General features: G+C 41.2%; 1 protein-coding gene across 1 annotated transcript in view; it reads right to left on the minus strand.

Moving 5' to 3' along the window:
* Positions 1–3,220: 3,220 nt before the first annotated feature.
* The window catches only part of LOC128610397 (cadherin-2), a 105,354-nt gene continuing 92,661 nt past the window's right edge, over positions 3,221–15,913 (minus strand). The window contains exons 14-16 of the mRNA XM_053629688.1: positions 14,323–14,462; positions 11,894–12,058; positions 3,221–4,633 (exon numbers count right to left, since the gene is read on the minus strand). Of these exons, the coding sequence (XP_053485663.1) occupies positions 4,427–4,633; positions 11,894–12,058; positions 14,323–14,462 (512 nt within the window). The 3' untranslated portion in view covers positions 3,221–4,426. The remainder of the gene's footprint in view (positions 4,634–11,893; positions 12,059–14,322; positions 14,463–15,913) is intronic.

Below are 15,913 nucleotides of genomic sequence, written 5' to 3' on the forward strand. Positions count from 1 at the left end.
ACAGCTAATATGCGAGGCTTTCTGTTATTGATTTCACTCCGACTCCGTGCCAAGGCGTCAGATTAAGGACAAGTGATTTTTCTTTACACCGGTTTAGCTCTTGAGAACGGTGGACTGTTGCTCCAGTTGTATATTTATCTTTTCAGTAATGCCACGATGAATCACGGTGGTTGCTTCAAGAACATTTAAGGGTTGTGTAAATATTTGAAGCCCTTCAATATATAATAACTTGTATGACCTAATGCTGCCTTCAAGTCCTCCACGGTACAGTACTTCACAACACCGAAATTGTAAGCATGATATGATGTATGGTATTTGGTAGAAACCAATCAACGGGTACAAAATCTTCAAAACTGTACAGACAACTTACAAAACAAAAAACGATTACAATCTTTGATTTATTAAAAATATATGACATCATACTTTGTATCCATGTAGAGTTACGTTTACAGCTTCACAACTGACTGTTACTAAGCACTGACACTGGAGACTCCTTTCATAAATGTTCAATAAGCATCTCCTTACAGAAAAAACTCATCATACTAACTGAAATATCCACCCGTCCATCCATTTTTCATACCGCTTGTCCTACACAAGGTCGTGGAGAACACGGAGCATATAATGGCTGACTCTGCTCTCTGACCTCAGAATCCTCACAAGCTCGGAGATACAAAGAAGAGTTTTCCAGTACTGTAATATACATGTGACAATAAAGGCTTTCTTGTTTTGACATAACTATGATGCATGGTTGAATTTTAGCATCTGGTCAACGCTAGTCAAAAACGTGCAGAAGGAATTGTATGCCATATTATGTTATATAAATGTTATATAAACGAGTAGAGAGTAAACTTCCTTTAAAAAAGGTCATTCTTCAAGGTCTCCATAATCTACAGCTTTCTCCTGTAAGGGAAGCGAATCCTGCTGCATTTGTGATTACTACGCAATCGCCTGAAACAAATGGTGTATGAAGCTACAGTCTGGGCTAGAACCAAATCAGCCCCAGCCTCACTTCATCATATCATTGTGTATTTTTCTAATGACCATAGGTGGTGCTGTTGCGCTTGGTTTTCACAAAAGTCCAAAATAATCAATTTTTAAGGCATTTGTTAAAAGCAAATAGTCTGATATAGTCTCATATTGATGTCTTTTTATCTTTGGAAGCCCATTTCATCCTGTTGAAACGGCCATCTGACTCTAGATGATTGCGTGTCATTGTGCTGCGTCAGTTTATTACACCCGAAAGTTTTATACGAATGTGTTTTTCTCCATACAGTTTTATTTCTCTGATTTATGACTTCAATGCCAGTGTTTGGCTCCCTGTGGAAGGCTAAATCTCTTCTATTATTTATTCTGACAGACTCTGCCTACACAAATGACCAAAAACCTTCACAGTCACATAAAAGCCTTTACAGCTAAACAGAATAGTAATAATTAATGTATAAACGAGTAAGTTGCATATTGGTAAAGATCCTTTGAGCACCATTTTGGCCTTTAGAACCTGAATTCATTTCAATTCATTGTGTTGTTGTTGCTGAACTTCTAAGAAGTTTAGGTTAATCTTTCTACTACATTATGACTTCTTTTATCTGGGCCATGATTTGGATTGTAGACTTGTTGTACGGTACGCCCACATTGTCAAATATCAACGTCTTGGATTTTTTTTTCCTTACTAAAAACCCATGCAAACCTTTGCACTGTGTATATATAAGATACGTACATTATTATTTGCATTTTTTTTTGTTTGTTTGTTTGTTTCCTTGAGTGGGCAGTCGTTGTTTTTCGAAGATGGCAGTCGGTGTCTCATTCAAGCGTGTTCAGTAATTCGAAAAGATACAGATGTTAACCTTTTTGCTAGAGCTAGCCAGTGCTAGTGGGTGAGAATAGTGCTTTACTAAGATAAATCAATGGAAAAAAACTATATAACGTGTATTTATAAGGTGTTGAGCCACGAGGCACTTCCAGAACAGCTTCAAGGTATCTTGGCACCTTGGAAGAGACCATGATAAATAGGTTTCATCAGGATAGAAGTGTTTCATTATAGGATAAACCTGATCAATCAGATGAATTGAAGGGGACAAGTGGCAAAATATTTCTTTCTCTGAAAAATAAAATGACACTTGCTCCAGTGGCTAGTTTCAGCCCTTACAGAGAATACTGTATGTCTCAGATTTATATATTAGTTTTATAGTTCTTTCTTGTGTTTGGGAGTCTTACACATGGCTTTAAAGCACGTAAGATCTAGAAGCAACCAGCTGCCGTACACCGCTATTTGAACAGACTCTTTTCTTGTTCACTTTACAGAACACTACTTGTGGTTACGGCTCCCTCTTGATGACTGCGTTTGTAATTTCCAGCTCAGATCTAAGAGGATCCCTGTAACCCATGAGTCAGAGGCCTCGGGCGGTACACGCTGTGACCAAAAGGTCCGTAAGAACAGCAGTTTCCATGACTCTGAGTTTTTCGAGGGCTGCATCACAGACCAAAATGATTAAAACGAAGACGACGATCGAGTCCTTTGGACCAGTTTAACCCCGAGAACCCTAAAACAAAAAGAACCCCCACGGCTTCCTAAAACAAAACACGAGTCAACTTTTCCCAGAATTCCCAAGTGAGTAGTTTATGACCGATAAGTCTGCAGTGTATGAGAAATCCTGTGGCCAAACCAAACCCTTATTTCTAGTAATATTTGCAATGTAACAAATCATTTAGTATACCATGGCGTTGCTGAATTATCAGTGTTGGTTGGTTAGAAGGTGTGGATGGTTTTTCTAGAACGGCAGCAATGATTCAATATAATTCAAATAACAGGTTCATGTTAGAATTGTGTGACGTTGAAGTTTTCCGAAGCATTCATGGAAGGAGTCTCCAGTGTCAGAGCTCTGCATCGAGGCTTGACGCTTGATGTACCAAGCAGAAAACACGGGAACGAACAAAACAAAGCGTTTAGCTCCAAAATTAGCCTTTTTATTCAGGTGTTTCGGGGTGAATAATTGGAATTCCAGTACATAATATTATCCACAAAGTGTGTGTGTGTGTCAGAAACTTTTCCGGCTCTTAAAGCTGATTAAAACCAGCAACAATCACCGCCCTTAACCCCCACCCCCCCCCAACCTCACCATCACCTTCATCCCTTTTTGGTACAAATTTAACACTTGTGCTGATAATGTTACTCATTTTGTCCTGCTTTTGATTCTTTTTTTTTTTTTCTTTTTTTGTGGAGTAACTTTCTTACCATTATTCATTTTTTTGACTCTTTTATTAATTTTTTTCTTACAAAAAAAAAAAACAACTTGTACCTTCCACATATCTTGCATCAGCTGAAATCGTTTTTAGCACTCCATACATACATTTCGGAAAGAGGTCCTTTTTTTTTTTTTTTTTTTAAACCATCGTTGTGAAAAGATAAAAACATGCAAAAAAAAAATGTCGTAACCTGATTTTTTGCTTTTTTTTTTTTTTTTTTTGCTTTTTTTTTTTTTTTACATTTACAAGATTGAAACCATTTTTGCACTTCTTTATCGACTACATCGAAAGTAAAAGAAGAAGAAATAAAAGAAATATGTACACACATTTTTTTTTACAGTAGAGTAAAAACTGAGGGCATCAGATGGCGGCAAATGAAGTGCACATGAATGAGAGCGAGCAGAAAGGAAACAACTGCTGCCTATTTTTTTTTTTTTTTTTTTTTTGTAAAATGTAATACCACTTCAGAAAGAAAAGTAAAACTTTTTCTGGACAACTCCCTCCATCTGCAACCATCTGCATATGTGACTTTCAATGGAAAAAAAAAAAATCGACATTTTTACTGTACTGTACACTGATCTTTCTTTGTTGATCTCTTCATAAATTCGTTAAATAACGAGTTTTTTTTTGTAGATGGTAACCGGGAAAAAGAAACATCATGAAGCAGATCAGAAATTAACACTTTCTTGTCTTGAAACTTACTCCAAATGTCAGTACCATTAAAGCCTTGAACATACTACAAACTAATCCTTCAGATCAAAAAAAAAAAAAAAAAAAAATTGTACAAAAAGGCACATTAAATCCCAGTGCTTCTGTACTGTAAAATTCAAGTCAGTGTAACTGAGCGCTTATGGTAGCCTACAATCCAAAAACAGTGACGTCATCTCTTCTTCTCTTCCCAGTCTCCCCTTCCGCTCATCTCCAAATCATCTTCAGTGCCAAAAGCCTTCAACAAGCATAAATCTGCCTACACTACAACACTGAGCCTAGGATTTTGTTTATTTTGTCGCTTTTTTTTTTTTTTTTTTTTCATAATACATTTTAGTTTTCTGTTTAAATCCGTCTGTTCTCAAGGGGAAAATCGGTTGACAGAAGCTCAAGTCCTCATCCATCAGTCAGAATGGGGGTGGGGGTAGAGAAAAGCCAGGCATGTGTGTGTTATCTCCCTCGTTTTCGCTCCGCCTCACTCGTCCGAGCCTCCGTACATGTCGGCGAGTTTGCGGAATCGTGGTCCCCAGTCGTTGAGATAATCGTAGTCCTGGTCTCCGCCGCTGCTGGACGAGCTGATGGAGCTGAGCGAGCCGGCCGTCGAGCCGCTGCCTTCGTAGTCGAACACCAGCAGCGAGTCGTACGGTGGAGCCGTCGGGTCGCCGTCGGCCGCTTTCAGACCCTGCACAGACCAAACAAAAATAAAACGAGTTCAGCCCCAAAAAAAAAAACAACTTTCACATAAATAATTCATCTGTACATTCCTACTCGCAACTTTTTCACCTTGGGTCAGATGTGTATTGTTCTGAAAGTTCTTGTGTATATGAGTAGAGTTGGTCATGGGGAGTTGAACTGCATATTAAGCTGCAACCAACACGAGGTTGAAAGTGTATGTTCTTAGCAACAACAACAACAAAAAAAACCCAGAAAAACAAACAGCTTGACATGAAGAAGCCTTAAAAACTCATCCATGTATCACATTAGCAAGAAGTCTTCATTATTCAGCTCGCCTTTAACAATGTATATTAATGCAATTTACACAATTATGCCACAGTGCTATTAGATTCTCTATTCTGATTGGTCAGAAGGTGTCGCAACAACTGACAAGGGGACTACTCAATACAAACAGACTAAAACACTTCTGCGTAATCACTGATATCTTTCTGTTTTCTGGGAGAAGATGATTATTTCTCTCTTTTTTTTTTTTTTTTTTGGAAAGGAGTCTCCAGTGTCAGAGCTTTGTAACAGGTTGACGCTGTCACTTTTCAGTTTTCCACCGCTGTAAAACATACATTGTGCCTCTTATCGAAAAATAAAAACGTCAACAGCGACAAATCGCTGCAGCTGCTAGAGAAATAAAACAATTTCGGGTAAAAAAACAAAAAAAACAAAAACAACCCTTGCATTATAATAACATTGTTAAAAAAAAAGACTTACGGTTAAATATCTGTTAGGCTTATACAGTAAATGTCTCAGATTTCACTTTAAGAGCTTAAGTAACGCATATTACTATTAGATGCACTTCGGATGTAACGGATCGCAAGCATAAGGACGAGAGCAGGAAGTCATTGCTTCTCGTTAAACCTGAGTCATAAGAACTCTAGTCAAGTCTCCAAATCCTCCTAAATTCCATCGAATGTCATGTTTAGTGTGAGTGTGAGTCAGGTTTTAGTTGACAGTCTTTACATACTGAGCACTAGCACAACTTTGTCTGGAGTGTAACACGACGTGTGGGGAGGACAGGTCATCAGCAGGCCATGTTGCTCCCCCTAGCCTTCCCAATCCAACCCCCCCCCCCCCACTCCCTCCACGCTATGTACTACAATAAACTGTTATTCAGAAGTAGCTTGTCTCAAGTGCGTAAACCTGAAGCCCGAGAGTATCACTGTATCTATATTTCCGATTGGTATTTGCTTGAGAGGACCCGATTTGAAAGAAATGCCTCAGAGAATGTGCTTGGTTTTGTTTTTTGTTTTTTTTTGTTTTTTTCAATTGGTGGTATTAACTGGAGCACAGAAGGCCTTGAGGTCAGAATCCTGCATGCATCGTTCTTTCAAAAGCAGCACGAATACATGCACAGACTTTAACCCTGGCTTCTGTGTCAATGGAAAAAGAATTTAAAACAGACAGCTTGATAAAGCGCTTGGACATGTAATGTCATGAGAGGAAAATTGGTTAAAAGCTGTCCTACTGTCTGGACACGAACAGTTACGTAGCATTAAAACGTGGCAGCTAGCTAAAGCTACCTAACAAACGGTCTGTATTATTCAACGACCTTCACAGGGTTCCGCTCTTATCCCGACGGTAACTCTACAGTTATAGAGGTGAGTAATTGATTTCAAATAAGGTCTGACACTCGTCTCCTCATTAGTTATAAACAAACAGCTCATGCGGACAAAATGGCGGATCGATCCTGTGACATTACGTGACGTGACCTCCCAAGCCTTAATATCGTCTCATTAGCTTGTTGTAAACAGCCCGATCCTGGAGCTGTGAGAAAAAGCACAAATGGGCGTCTCGTCCGTGCTCCAGGGGTCCGCTCGGCTCATTTTTAACCGACCTCCACTTTGCAGATTGAAAGGTCGAGACACGAAGCTTTCTCAGCATGGAAACTAATAATGATCTGGGGTGAACTGTGACCAGAACAGGATTCAGCTATTGGGGAAAAAATGATACCAAAAGCAAGGCCTGTTTTCAGCGCTGAAATTAAACATTGTCCTTGGCTAAGAAAGAGTACCTTGAAAGACTAACTGTAACCAAGAGCAGCATGTTCTCTCACCACTGATGCTTCAGTAACGCTGCTAGCATACAATTACAGCTAAATCAACAATCTCTAAGCTGTGACTAATTGTCTGGTTTTTAAAAAAATTATTTTCGGATTTGTAGCACGACCTTGAGCATGAAACTTTATATACAAGCGCTATATAAATAAAGCCTTCTCTTTTTGTTTGCTAGCAGTTATTGAAAAACGACCTTCACCAACGTGTCATGATATTGCCGAGCATGGTGAAGCAAAAGAATTTTTTTTGCCAAATGATATGATCAATTGTTGTGGCGGGGAAGAGCCAAGTTAGGTGGGATTGAAGTAAACGGGATTTAAATGAGTATAGGAGATTATCAAAGATATACTGACCTTCCAATAAAAATTTAAAAAAAGCTAAAATAGTTCATGAACATTTCAGAGAAATGTAGCTACATCTGTGTTCCTATCCTTGCTCTCTTCAACTGTCCAGTTTGGGTGAACCTGTACCCACTGTAGCCTCAAATTCCTGTTCTTGGCTGACAGGTATGGCACTTGATGTGGTCTTCTGCTGTTGTAGCTCATCCGCCGCAAGAGTTGACGTGCTGTGAGATACTTTTCTGCTCGCTACGGTTGTAAAGAGTGGTTATTTGAGCTACCGTAGCCTTCCTGTCAGCTCGAACCAGTCTGGCCATTCTCATCTCTAGCTCTCTCTTCAACAAGGCGACTCCGCCAAGCAGAACTGCAACTCGTTGGATGTTTTGTTGGTTGTTTTGTTTTTCGCACAATTCTGTGTGAACTCTACAGACTGTTATGCATAAACAGCCCAAAAGATCTTCCCAGTGAAGGCACCGAGATGACATTTCCCCCCATGTTTATAGTACAAAATAGCCAGTAAAAGTGGCTAAGGACCCTGTGCTCTCACTGCCATGGCCTGGGGAAGGTCCTTCGTGGTCTAGTGGCTAATGACCCTGCATTCTCTGGGTTCAATTCCCTGGCAGGGAACCAACCCAGCCACTGGGGGTTGCACTCGGTGCCGGTCCCAAACCCGGATAAAATGGGAGGGTTGCGTCAGGAAGGGCATCCGGCATAAAACTTGTGCCAAATCAAATGATCTGCTATGGTGGACCAACGATCTCCCTGACTGGAGCAGCCGAAAGAACAAAATCAAGGTGTGGGGAAAAATCAACATAGTTAAGCAAAACTATTAAAAGTTGTGATTGCATAGCTGTTCATGTCTGTTGGTGTGAAGCCCCTAAATTAATTGTAGTGCACCCAGTCGCCATCAGAAGTCACATAATTGTGCCATGAAAATGTCAAATGTGGAAAAGTTCAAGGAAGGGGAATACTTATCCAAGTCAGTGTATCTACTAAACCCAACCATTCTTTCTTTCATGCCAGGTCTCTGGATCGGGGAGGAGAAGCGGAATTAGAAAGGAGCCACCATGCTGGGCAGGTAATGAGAAAATCGCCAGCGAGACGTAGCAACCGGCAGACATTTCCCCCTTCATCCCTGGCTCACCACAAGAGCCAGAGAGTTAGAGAAAGAGAGAGAGATGTTCTTGAGCAAAGTGCTCTGCACTTCAAAGATGAAGGGATAAGATAAATAAGCACCCATATATCAAGCCAAGGCCGTCTGTACCAGCTGGGCGAAGAGAGGGAGAAAATGAAACAAACTGTCCCTGCAGGGCCTTGGGAGAGAGTTTCTTTAAAGAAAATGGCAAAGTGGATTTGTTCGTTCAATTGTGAAGACAGAAAGACGTGAAGAACCTGGCACAGATTGAAATGAGCACCACTGACTCAGAGACATTCTCGCTTGAAAGACCTATTGAAAGATGCCCTTCTTACCTTAAAACATGTTTGAAAGAAACGAAAAAGAGGGATAGACTAGAGAGTGGCCGGTTCCACTCTGCAAAACCCTTGGTAGTAAAAAGAAAAGAGGAAGAAAGCCAGTAAAATAAGGCAAGTGTAGAAAAAGTAAATGTAAACCGTGTCTCAGCACTAGTCGTAAAAAGAGAGAGCGGTGTATAAATACGTTCTACTCTCATACTGCCGGGCTTCCATCATTCTCGTAAAAGAGAATGAGCTTCAATTCTCTCAGACAGACAAGATAGAAAGTCAAGCTGCCATGGACATAAATCACACGTCGTAAAAGAGTGCTTTGGTTGTGAGTTGAGCCACCTTCACATATCATGGTTGGTCATTTGAAAAGTCAGTCAAATGGCCTCCTCGAGTAAACATGTGACCACTTTGAGTTTTGAAAAATACCACACAAGACCAATAGGTAAAGGTTTGGCTTGCAGGTCTAGTCGTTTTTGTCTCGTTCGTCTCATTAGAAGGCTAGCACCAAAACTCATGAAGCCAGCATCTATTTCAAACAGCTTCTCATGCACAGGGCAGCCGAGCACACTCTGAGCAAAGTGCTATCTGCCCTCTTCCACATACCATGAGCTCAAGAATGCACATGATTGGCTACTGGCTAGAAGCCATCCCTTCCATCAGGAGACCATGGCCCATATTTCTCTCTCGGACTCCTGCCCATGGATGGCTACGACCTAACCAGGATTCATACTCCTTTCTTATTAATTTGCTAAGATGTATATGCACTTATTGCTTGTTTAGAAACGTCATATAGTGTGGTTCTGGGTATGGGAGTTGGATTTGGACTAGTGGTCACACAGGATCTAAAATATATTGAGTATTCATGTTTCCCTGTAAACTGTAAACAATTCAGCGATTTCTGATGTTTTCATTTGTTTCTTTTTCTTATAGCTCTTGAACACAATGTTGACAATGGTGCTATCAAGCAGCAGTGTTAGAATGTGAACGGTTTATGGTATCACATGGCTTTTGTGACTCAGGTCCCTGGTTCAAATTATATTTGTAAAAGAAAAGGCCCATGAACTGAGCTGCATCCCCCAGCCCAGTACCTCCTGACGGGTAATAACGACGCTTTCTGTGGCTCTGAGCTGCGTTTTTCTGGTTTTCTGTGTTCTAGTTTTCAGTCCAAGTCATGTCTTTCGCTGGTTCCTGGTTCTGACCCCTGCCTGCTTGGTTTTTTTTTTTTATAGTGTGAGTACAGATTGGCTCACACTCAGTTCCCTACAATGAACCTCAACTATGATTCTTGGAAAAAAAACTAAATAAAGAGACTGCAATTATGGCTAAGTGCCTCTGGCTTCTGAGTGTTGAGTGACTCAGTGTGGAGAAAAAAAGAAAAAAAAAAGAATAATTGTGTTGTGAGAATCAGTAAATAGTCAGTGTATCATAAAAAAACCCATCTCTGATATCACCTGAGAATGTGTGTGTGTGTGTGTGTGTGTGTGTGTGTGTGTGTGTTGGCAGAGTTGGGTATAACGCGTTCCAAAGTTTTACTGTATTCTAATGACTTTTTCTGATAACGTAGTAATGTAACGCATTACATTTTAAATTTATGTAATTTGATTACAATAAATAAACTGATGTCAATAAATTACGTTACTTACATTACAAATTTATTGTTAAACAATATAAACTAAAATGCATTTTTTTTTTTTAAACCAGTAAAGGGGTTGGAACTGAAACAGTAACATCCTCTGATGCTGAGTAGGAAAACAAGGTGTGTAAACGTCTGAGTTCCAGTTTACGTGAACATGATATGAGCAGAGCGTAAGGACAGATAATGTACTTTGCAATATTCTACTTAGTCATTTATTTATTGAGGAAAATGATCCAATATTACATATCTGTGAGTGGGAAAAGTATGTGAAGCTTTGTTTTCAGTATCTGGTGTGACCCCCTGTGCAGCAATAACTGCAGATAAATGTTTGTGGTAACTGTTGATCAGTCCTCGGCTTGGAGGAGTTTTATCCCGTTCCTCAGTGCAGAACAGATTCAACTCTGGGATGTTGGTGGGTTTCCTCACATGAACTGCTTGCTTCAGGTCTTTCCACATCATTTCTATTGGATTCAGGTCAGGACTTTGACTTGGCCGTTCCAAAACATTAACTTTATTCTTCTTTAACCATTGTTTGGTAGAACGACTTGTGTGTTTAGGGTCGTTGTCTTGCTGCATGACCCACTTTCTCTTCAGATTCACTTCACAGAAAGATGTTCTGACATTTTCCTTTAGAATTCGCTGGTATAATTCACAATTCATTGTTCCATCAATGATGAAGTCGCCCTGGACCACATGCAGCAAAACAGTTCCAAACCATGACACTACCACCACCATGTTTCACAGATGAGATAAGCTTCTTATGCTGGAATGCAGTGTTTTCCTTCTCCAAACATAATCCTTCTCATTTAAAACAAAATGTTCTATTTTGGTCTCATCTATCCACAAAATATGTTTCCAACAGCCTTCTGGCTCGTCCACGTGATCTTTAGCAAACTGCAGAAGGGCAGAAATGTTATTTTTGTAGAGCAGTGACTTTCTCCTTACAACCCTGCCATGCACACCATTTATTGTCCAGTGTTCTCCTGATGGTGGACTCATGAACATTAACATTAGCCAATGTGAGAGAGGTCATTAGTTGCTTAGAAGTTACCCTGGGTTCCTTCGTGACCTCACAGACTATTACACGTCTTGCTCTTGGAGTGGTTTGTTGGTCTCCACTCCTGTGAGGGTAACAATGGTCTTGAATTTCCTCCATTTGTACACAATCTGTCTGACTGTGGATTGGTGGAGTCCAAACTCTTTAGAGATGGTTTTGTAACCTTTTCCAGCCTGATGAGCCTCAACAACTCTTTTTCTGAGGTCCTCAGAAATCTCCTTTGTTCGTGCCATGAACACAAACATGTGTTGTGAAGATCAGACTCTGATAGATCCCTGTTCTTTAAATAAAACAGGACGCTCACTCACACCTGATTATCATGCCATTGATTGAAAACACCTGACTCTAATTTCACCTTCAAATTAACTGCTAATCCAAGAGGTTCACATACTTTTGCCACTTACAGATATGTAATATTGGACCGAGTATAATATTTGTGTGTGTGTGTGGGGGGGGGGGGGTCTTGGTGTTATATCTTGATGGGGCACCAAATGTTCCCACAAGGATATGAGTCCCTGAACTTGTGAGGACATCTGGCTGGTCCTCATTAACCCAAGAATGCAGCTTTTATTTAAAAAAAAAACAAAAAAAAAAAACAACTAAATTAAAACGGATTACTGAGAAAAAGAAATGTGTAGGTGTTTGCATGTCTGCGTGTGCGTGTTACCTCATTGATGAAGTCTCCGATATCTCCGGGGTGTGGAGCAGCCGATCTGACCGGGTACTGAGGCTCCGGGTGAAGCGGTCTCTCGTCCAGTCTGCGGATCCCGACGGGCTTCACACACTCCGGATCCATAGTGTCCGGCTGCTGCAGCTGACTCAGATCATAATCCTACACGCACATACATGCTCATAGTTAGCTTCTCTAGGCTAATTGTGCTTCAGGCCCAAAGCTCCAGCTCTCCGTAAACTTACTGTAATCCCATTAACATCGCTATTGCGATAGGATTAGACCAGCTCTGCTGAGGACCTGGGCATCGTGGGATAGTGGAGAACTGGAGCAGCAGGCTTTTCAGTGACTCAGCATGGTTTTAACAAGAGGAGCTGAACTGAATTAATCCTGTTAAAAGTCGAGTTTTATGTTGAACAAAAAAAAACAAACAAAAATGCAGGTAGTGTTGGTGCTCGACTCCACTCTCACACATACGGTATGCTAAGCTTATATATGTACTGTATGTTTTAAACACTAGCATCATTAGAAGCACTTTTCTACACTTCCATTTCATGTCCTCACTTGGTTCATCCCAACCCTGTGACCCCTCACAGTGGTTTGATCTCCCAGCTTGGATTGAGCCACACTCACCTACTCACAAATCTAAGCACTAAACCCCCACCTCCGTGTTCCTGCACCAGCCAGCACCGGATTAGCCGCTAAACTGTCAGATATCTGAGATACAGTGTGTTCATTCCACTCACTTTGACACACAGTTCCAGCTTAGGAATTGTGCTTAGGTACAATCCAACCATCCATTCGTCTGTCTATCCATCTATCCAACCAGCCCTCCATCCATCCACCTACAATCAAGCCTTCTAACCATCTATTTACCCATTCATCCATCTATCTATCCACTCAACTCAAATCTGGAATTCGAGTTCAACTAGTGATCATTTCCAACACCAATTCAATCACATCGTCCAACACAGCACCCACCGATCCATCCATCCATCTATCACAGCATCTATTAATCAATCTATTCAACCATCCTCTAGCCATTCCGACAACTATGTATCCATCCATCCATCCATCATGACATCTATGTATGTATCCATCCATCCATCAATCCATCCATCCATCATAACATCTATTTATCCTTCAATGCATCCATCCTTCCATCCATCCCAGCATCTATTAATCATCTACAAACAGCACCGTCTTTCGGACGAGACGTTAAACCGAGGTCCTGACTCTCTGTCGTAATTATAAATCCCAGGACACTTCTTGTAAAGAGTAGGGGTATAACCCCGGTGTCCTGATGAAATTCCCCCATTGGCCCTTCTCTATCATGGCCCCCTAATAATCCCCAACTCTGAATTGGCTACATCACTCTCTCCTCTCCTCTCCGCTAATAGCTGGTGTGTGGTGAGAGTTCTGGAGCACTATGGCTGCCGTCACATCATCCAGGTGGATGCTACACACTGGTGGTGGTTGAGGAGATCCCCAAGCCCCCACCCCCCCTCCCCAAACCCATACAATGTAAAGCGCTATATAAATCTATTCACCCATCCTCCATCCATTCTGACGACTATGTATCTATCCATCCATTTATTCATCATGACCTCTATCCATCCATCCATCACCTCATCTATCCATCCCCCCACCCATCAATCCTTCACAGTATCCATCTACTCAAACAGATATTTATTTATGCTTCCATGCATCTAACTACAATCAACTCATCCTTTCAACCATCCTTGCATCCATCCAACCACTCATCCATCTATCCATCCCTCCATCCATCCATCCATCCATAAAACACCCGTTATAAATTCAACGTCACTGTGGCTTTATAGTTATTTATTTTAATGTTTATTTTAAGTGTGCTGCATGTTCAAAATCACTCCATCTGCTAAAACCTTTTTATCAACTTCACTTCTAGTCTCAGCACGACAGCAAGGAGGCAGAGAGCTGGAGAGGGAAAAAGATGTAATGCACTGCTGTCTCTGACAGGCACTGCAAATGTTCTTATTTCTTTAGTCTTGTTCTTTTTCTGCTCTTCCTCCAGCACACACACACACACACACACAAACACACACACACACACACACATCTTCCTGCACCACGAGTTTCTCTCCACACCCCGGAAAACGTACAATCACTAAATTCATTCAAACGATAGGAAATCTGTTAGTGTGTGCGTTCTTTTATCTGCTTGCTCCTGAAATCACTCTCTGCATCTGGAGTGTATATGTAGAGGAAAAGTGAAACTTGTACTATATATACTATAGGTGTGTGTGCTGAACTGTGAATCAAGCTCGGAAATAAGTTTGTTGTTTGTTTTTTTAAAAGAAGAAGAAAAGGATTGATTGGTTAATTGATTGAGTGTGAGTGTGAGTGTGTGTGAGTATGTGTGTGTGTGTGTGTGTGTGTGTGTGTACCTGGTCCTCCTCGCCACCTCCTTCCTCGTCGTATTTAAGGATGTTGTCTCGGACGTCATCCTCGGGGTCAATCAGCAACTGTTTGGCCTGACGCTCTTTATCCTTCCTCTTCATCCACATCACAAACAACAGGACCAGGACTAGAGAGAGAGAGAGAGAGAGACAGAGAGAGATGGAGAGAGAGAGAGAGAGAGACAGAGAGAGATGGAGAGAGAGAGAGAGAGAGATACAAAGACAGGGAGGGGGGAGAGAGAGACAGAGAGATAGAGAGAGACAGAGAGAGTGAGCGCGAGAGGTACAGAGACGGAGAGGGACAGAGAGAGAGATGGATAGAGAGAGACAGAGAGAGAGAGAGTGAGAGAGACAGATGAAGTGAGAGAGAGAGACAGAGATGGAGAGAGAGAGAGACAGATGGAGAGAGAGACGGAGAGAGAGAGATAGAGACAGAGACGGGGAGAGAGAGATAGATAGATAGATAGATAGATAGATAGAGAGAGATGGAGAGAGAGGGAGAGACGGAGAGAGAGAGAGAGACAGAGACGGGGAGAGAGAGATAGATAGATAGATAGAGAGAGATGGAGGGAGAGACGGAGAGAGAGAGAGAGACAGAGACGGGGAGAGAGAGATAGATAGATAGAGAGAGATGGAGAGAGAGAGACAGGGAGAGAGATAGAGAGATAGATAGATAGATAGAGAGAGATGGAGAGAGAGGGAGAGACGGAGAGAGAGAGAGAGAGAGACAGAGACGGGGAGAGAGAGATAGATAGATAGATAGATAGATAGATAGAGAGAGATGGAGAGAGAGGGAGAGACGGAGAGAGAGAGAGAGAGACAGAGACGGGGGGAGAGAGAGAGATAGATAGATAGATAGAGAGAGATGGAGAGAGAGGGAGAGGCGGAGAAAGAGAGAGAGAGAGAGAGAGAGACAGAGACAGGGAGAGAGAGATAGATCGATAGATAGAGAGAGATGGAGAGAGAGAGACAGGGAGAGAGATAGAGAGATAGATAGATAGAGAGAGAGAGATGGAGAGAGAGGGAGAGACGGAGAGAGAGATTTTGATAAACATTTGTGTTTTGTAAAGATTTATAAGAAGGTCAGAATAAAGGCCTAATCATACTGCATGGCTTCACCTCAAGCGTCAGTAATGTAATAATGCCTGTGTTCAGAGTCGCATAAACACTGCGTTGTTAAACTCTGAGCGCAACCTTTACACTTAACGCCATGTAAACAAGTAAAAGCCTCAAATACATCACAGGATTCCACATTTCTCTACTATATATTGTTCTGTTTTATTAAAAACTACTCTAATAATACACATACGTTTTAATGGGTCCGTTACAAAAGGGAAACACTTTTTAACAAATCTGTAATGCATGTACTCCATTATAATTAATTAATTTTCGCCGATGCTTTTTGTACCTAATAGATATAGTAGCTAGTACGGAAGTATTATTACATCATAAAATGTCACAGCCAATCAAGTTCCAGCATGCAAATACAGGGATTTGTGGTTGAGATTTCTAACAGTCATACATCTCAAATCTGCATTTTTCAGTGACGCTGACTTTGTTTACTGTCTACACGTGCTTT

This window comes from Ictalurus furcatus, chromosome 7 (genome assembly GCF_023375685.1).
Source record: "Ictalurus furcatus strain D&B chromosome 7, Billie_1.0, whole genome shotgun sequence".
Lineage (NCBI taxonomy): Eukaryota > Metazoa > Chordata > Actinopteri > Siluriformes > Ictaluridae > Ictalurus > Ictalurus furcatus.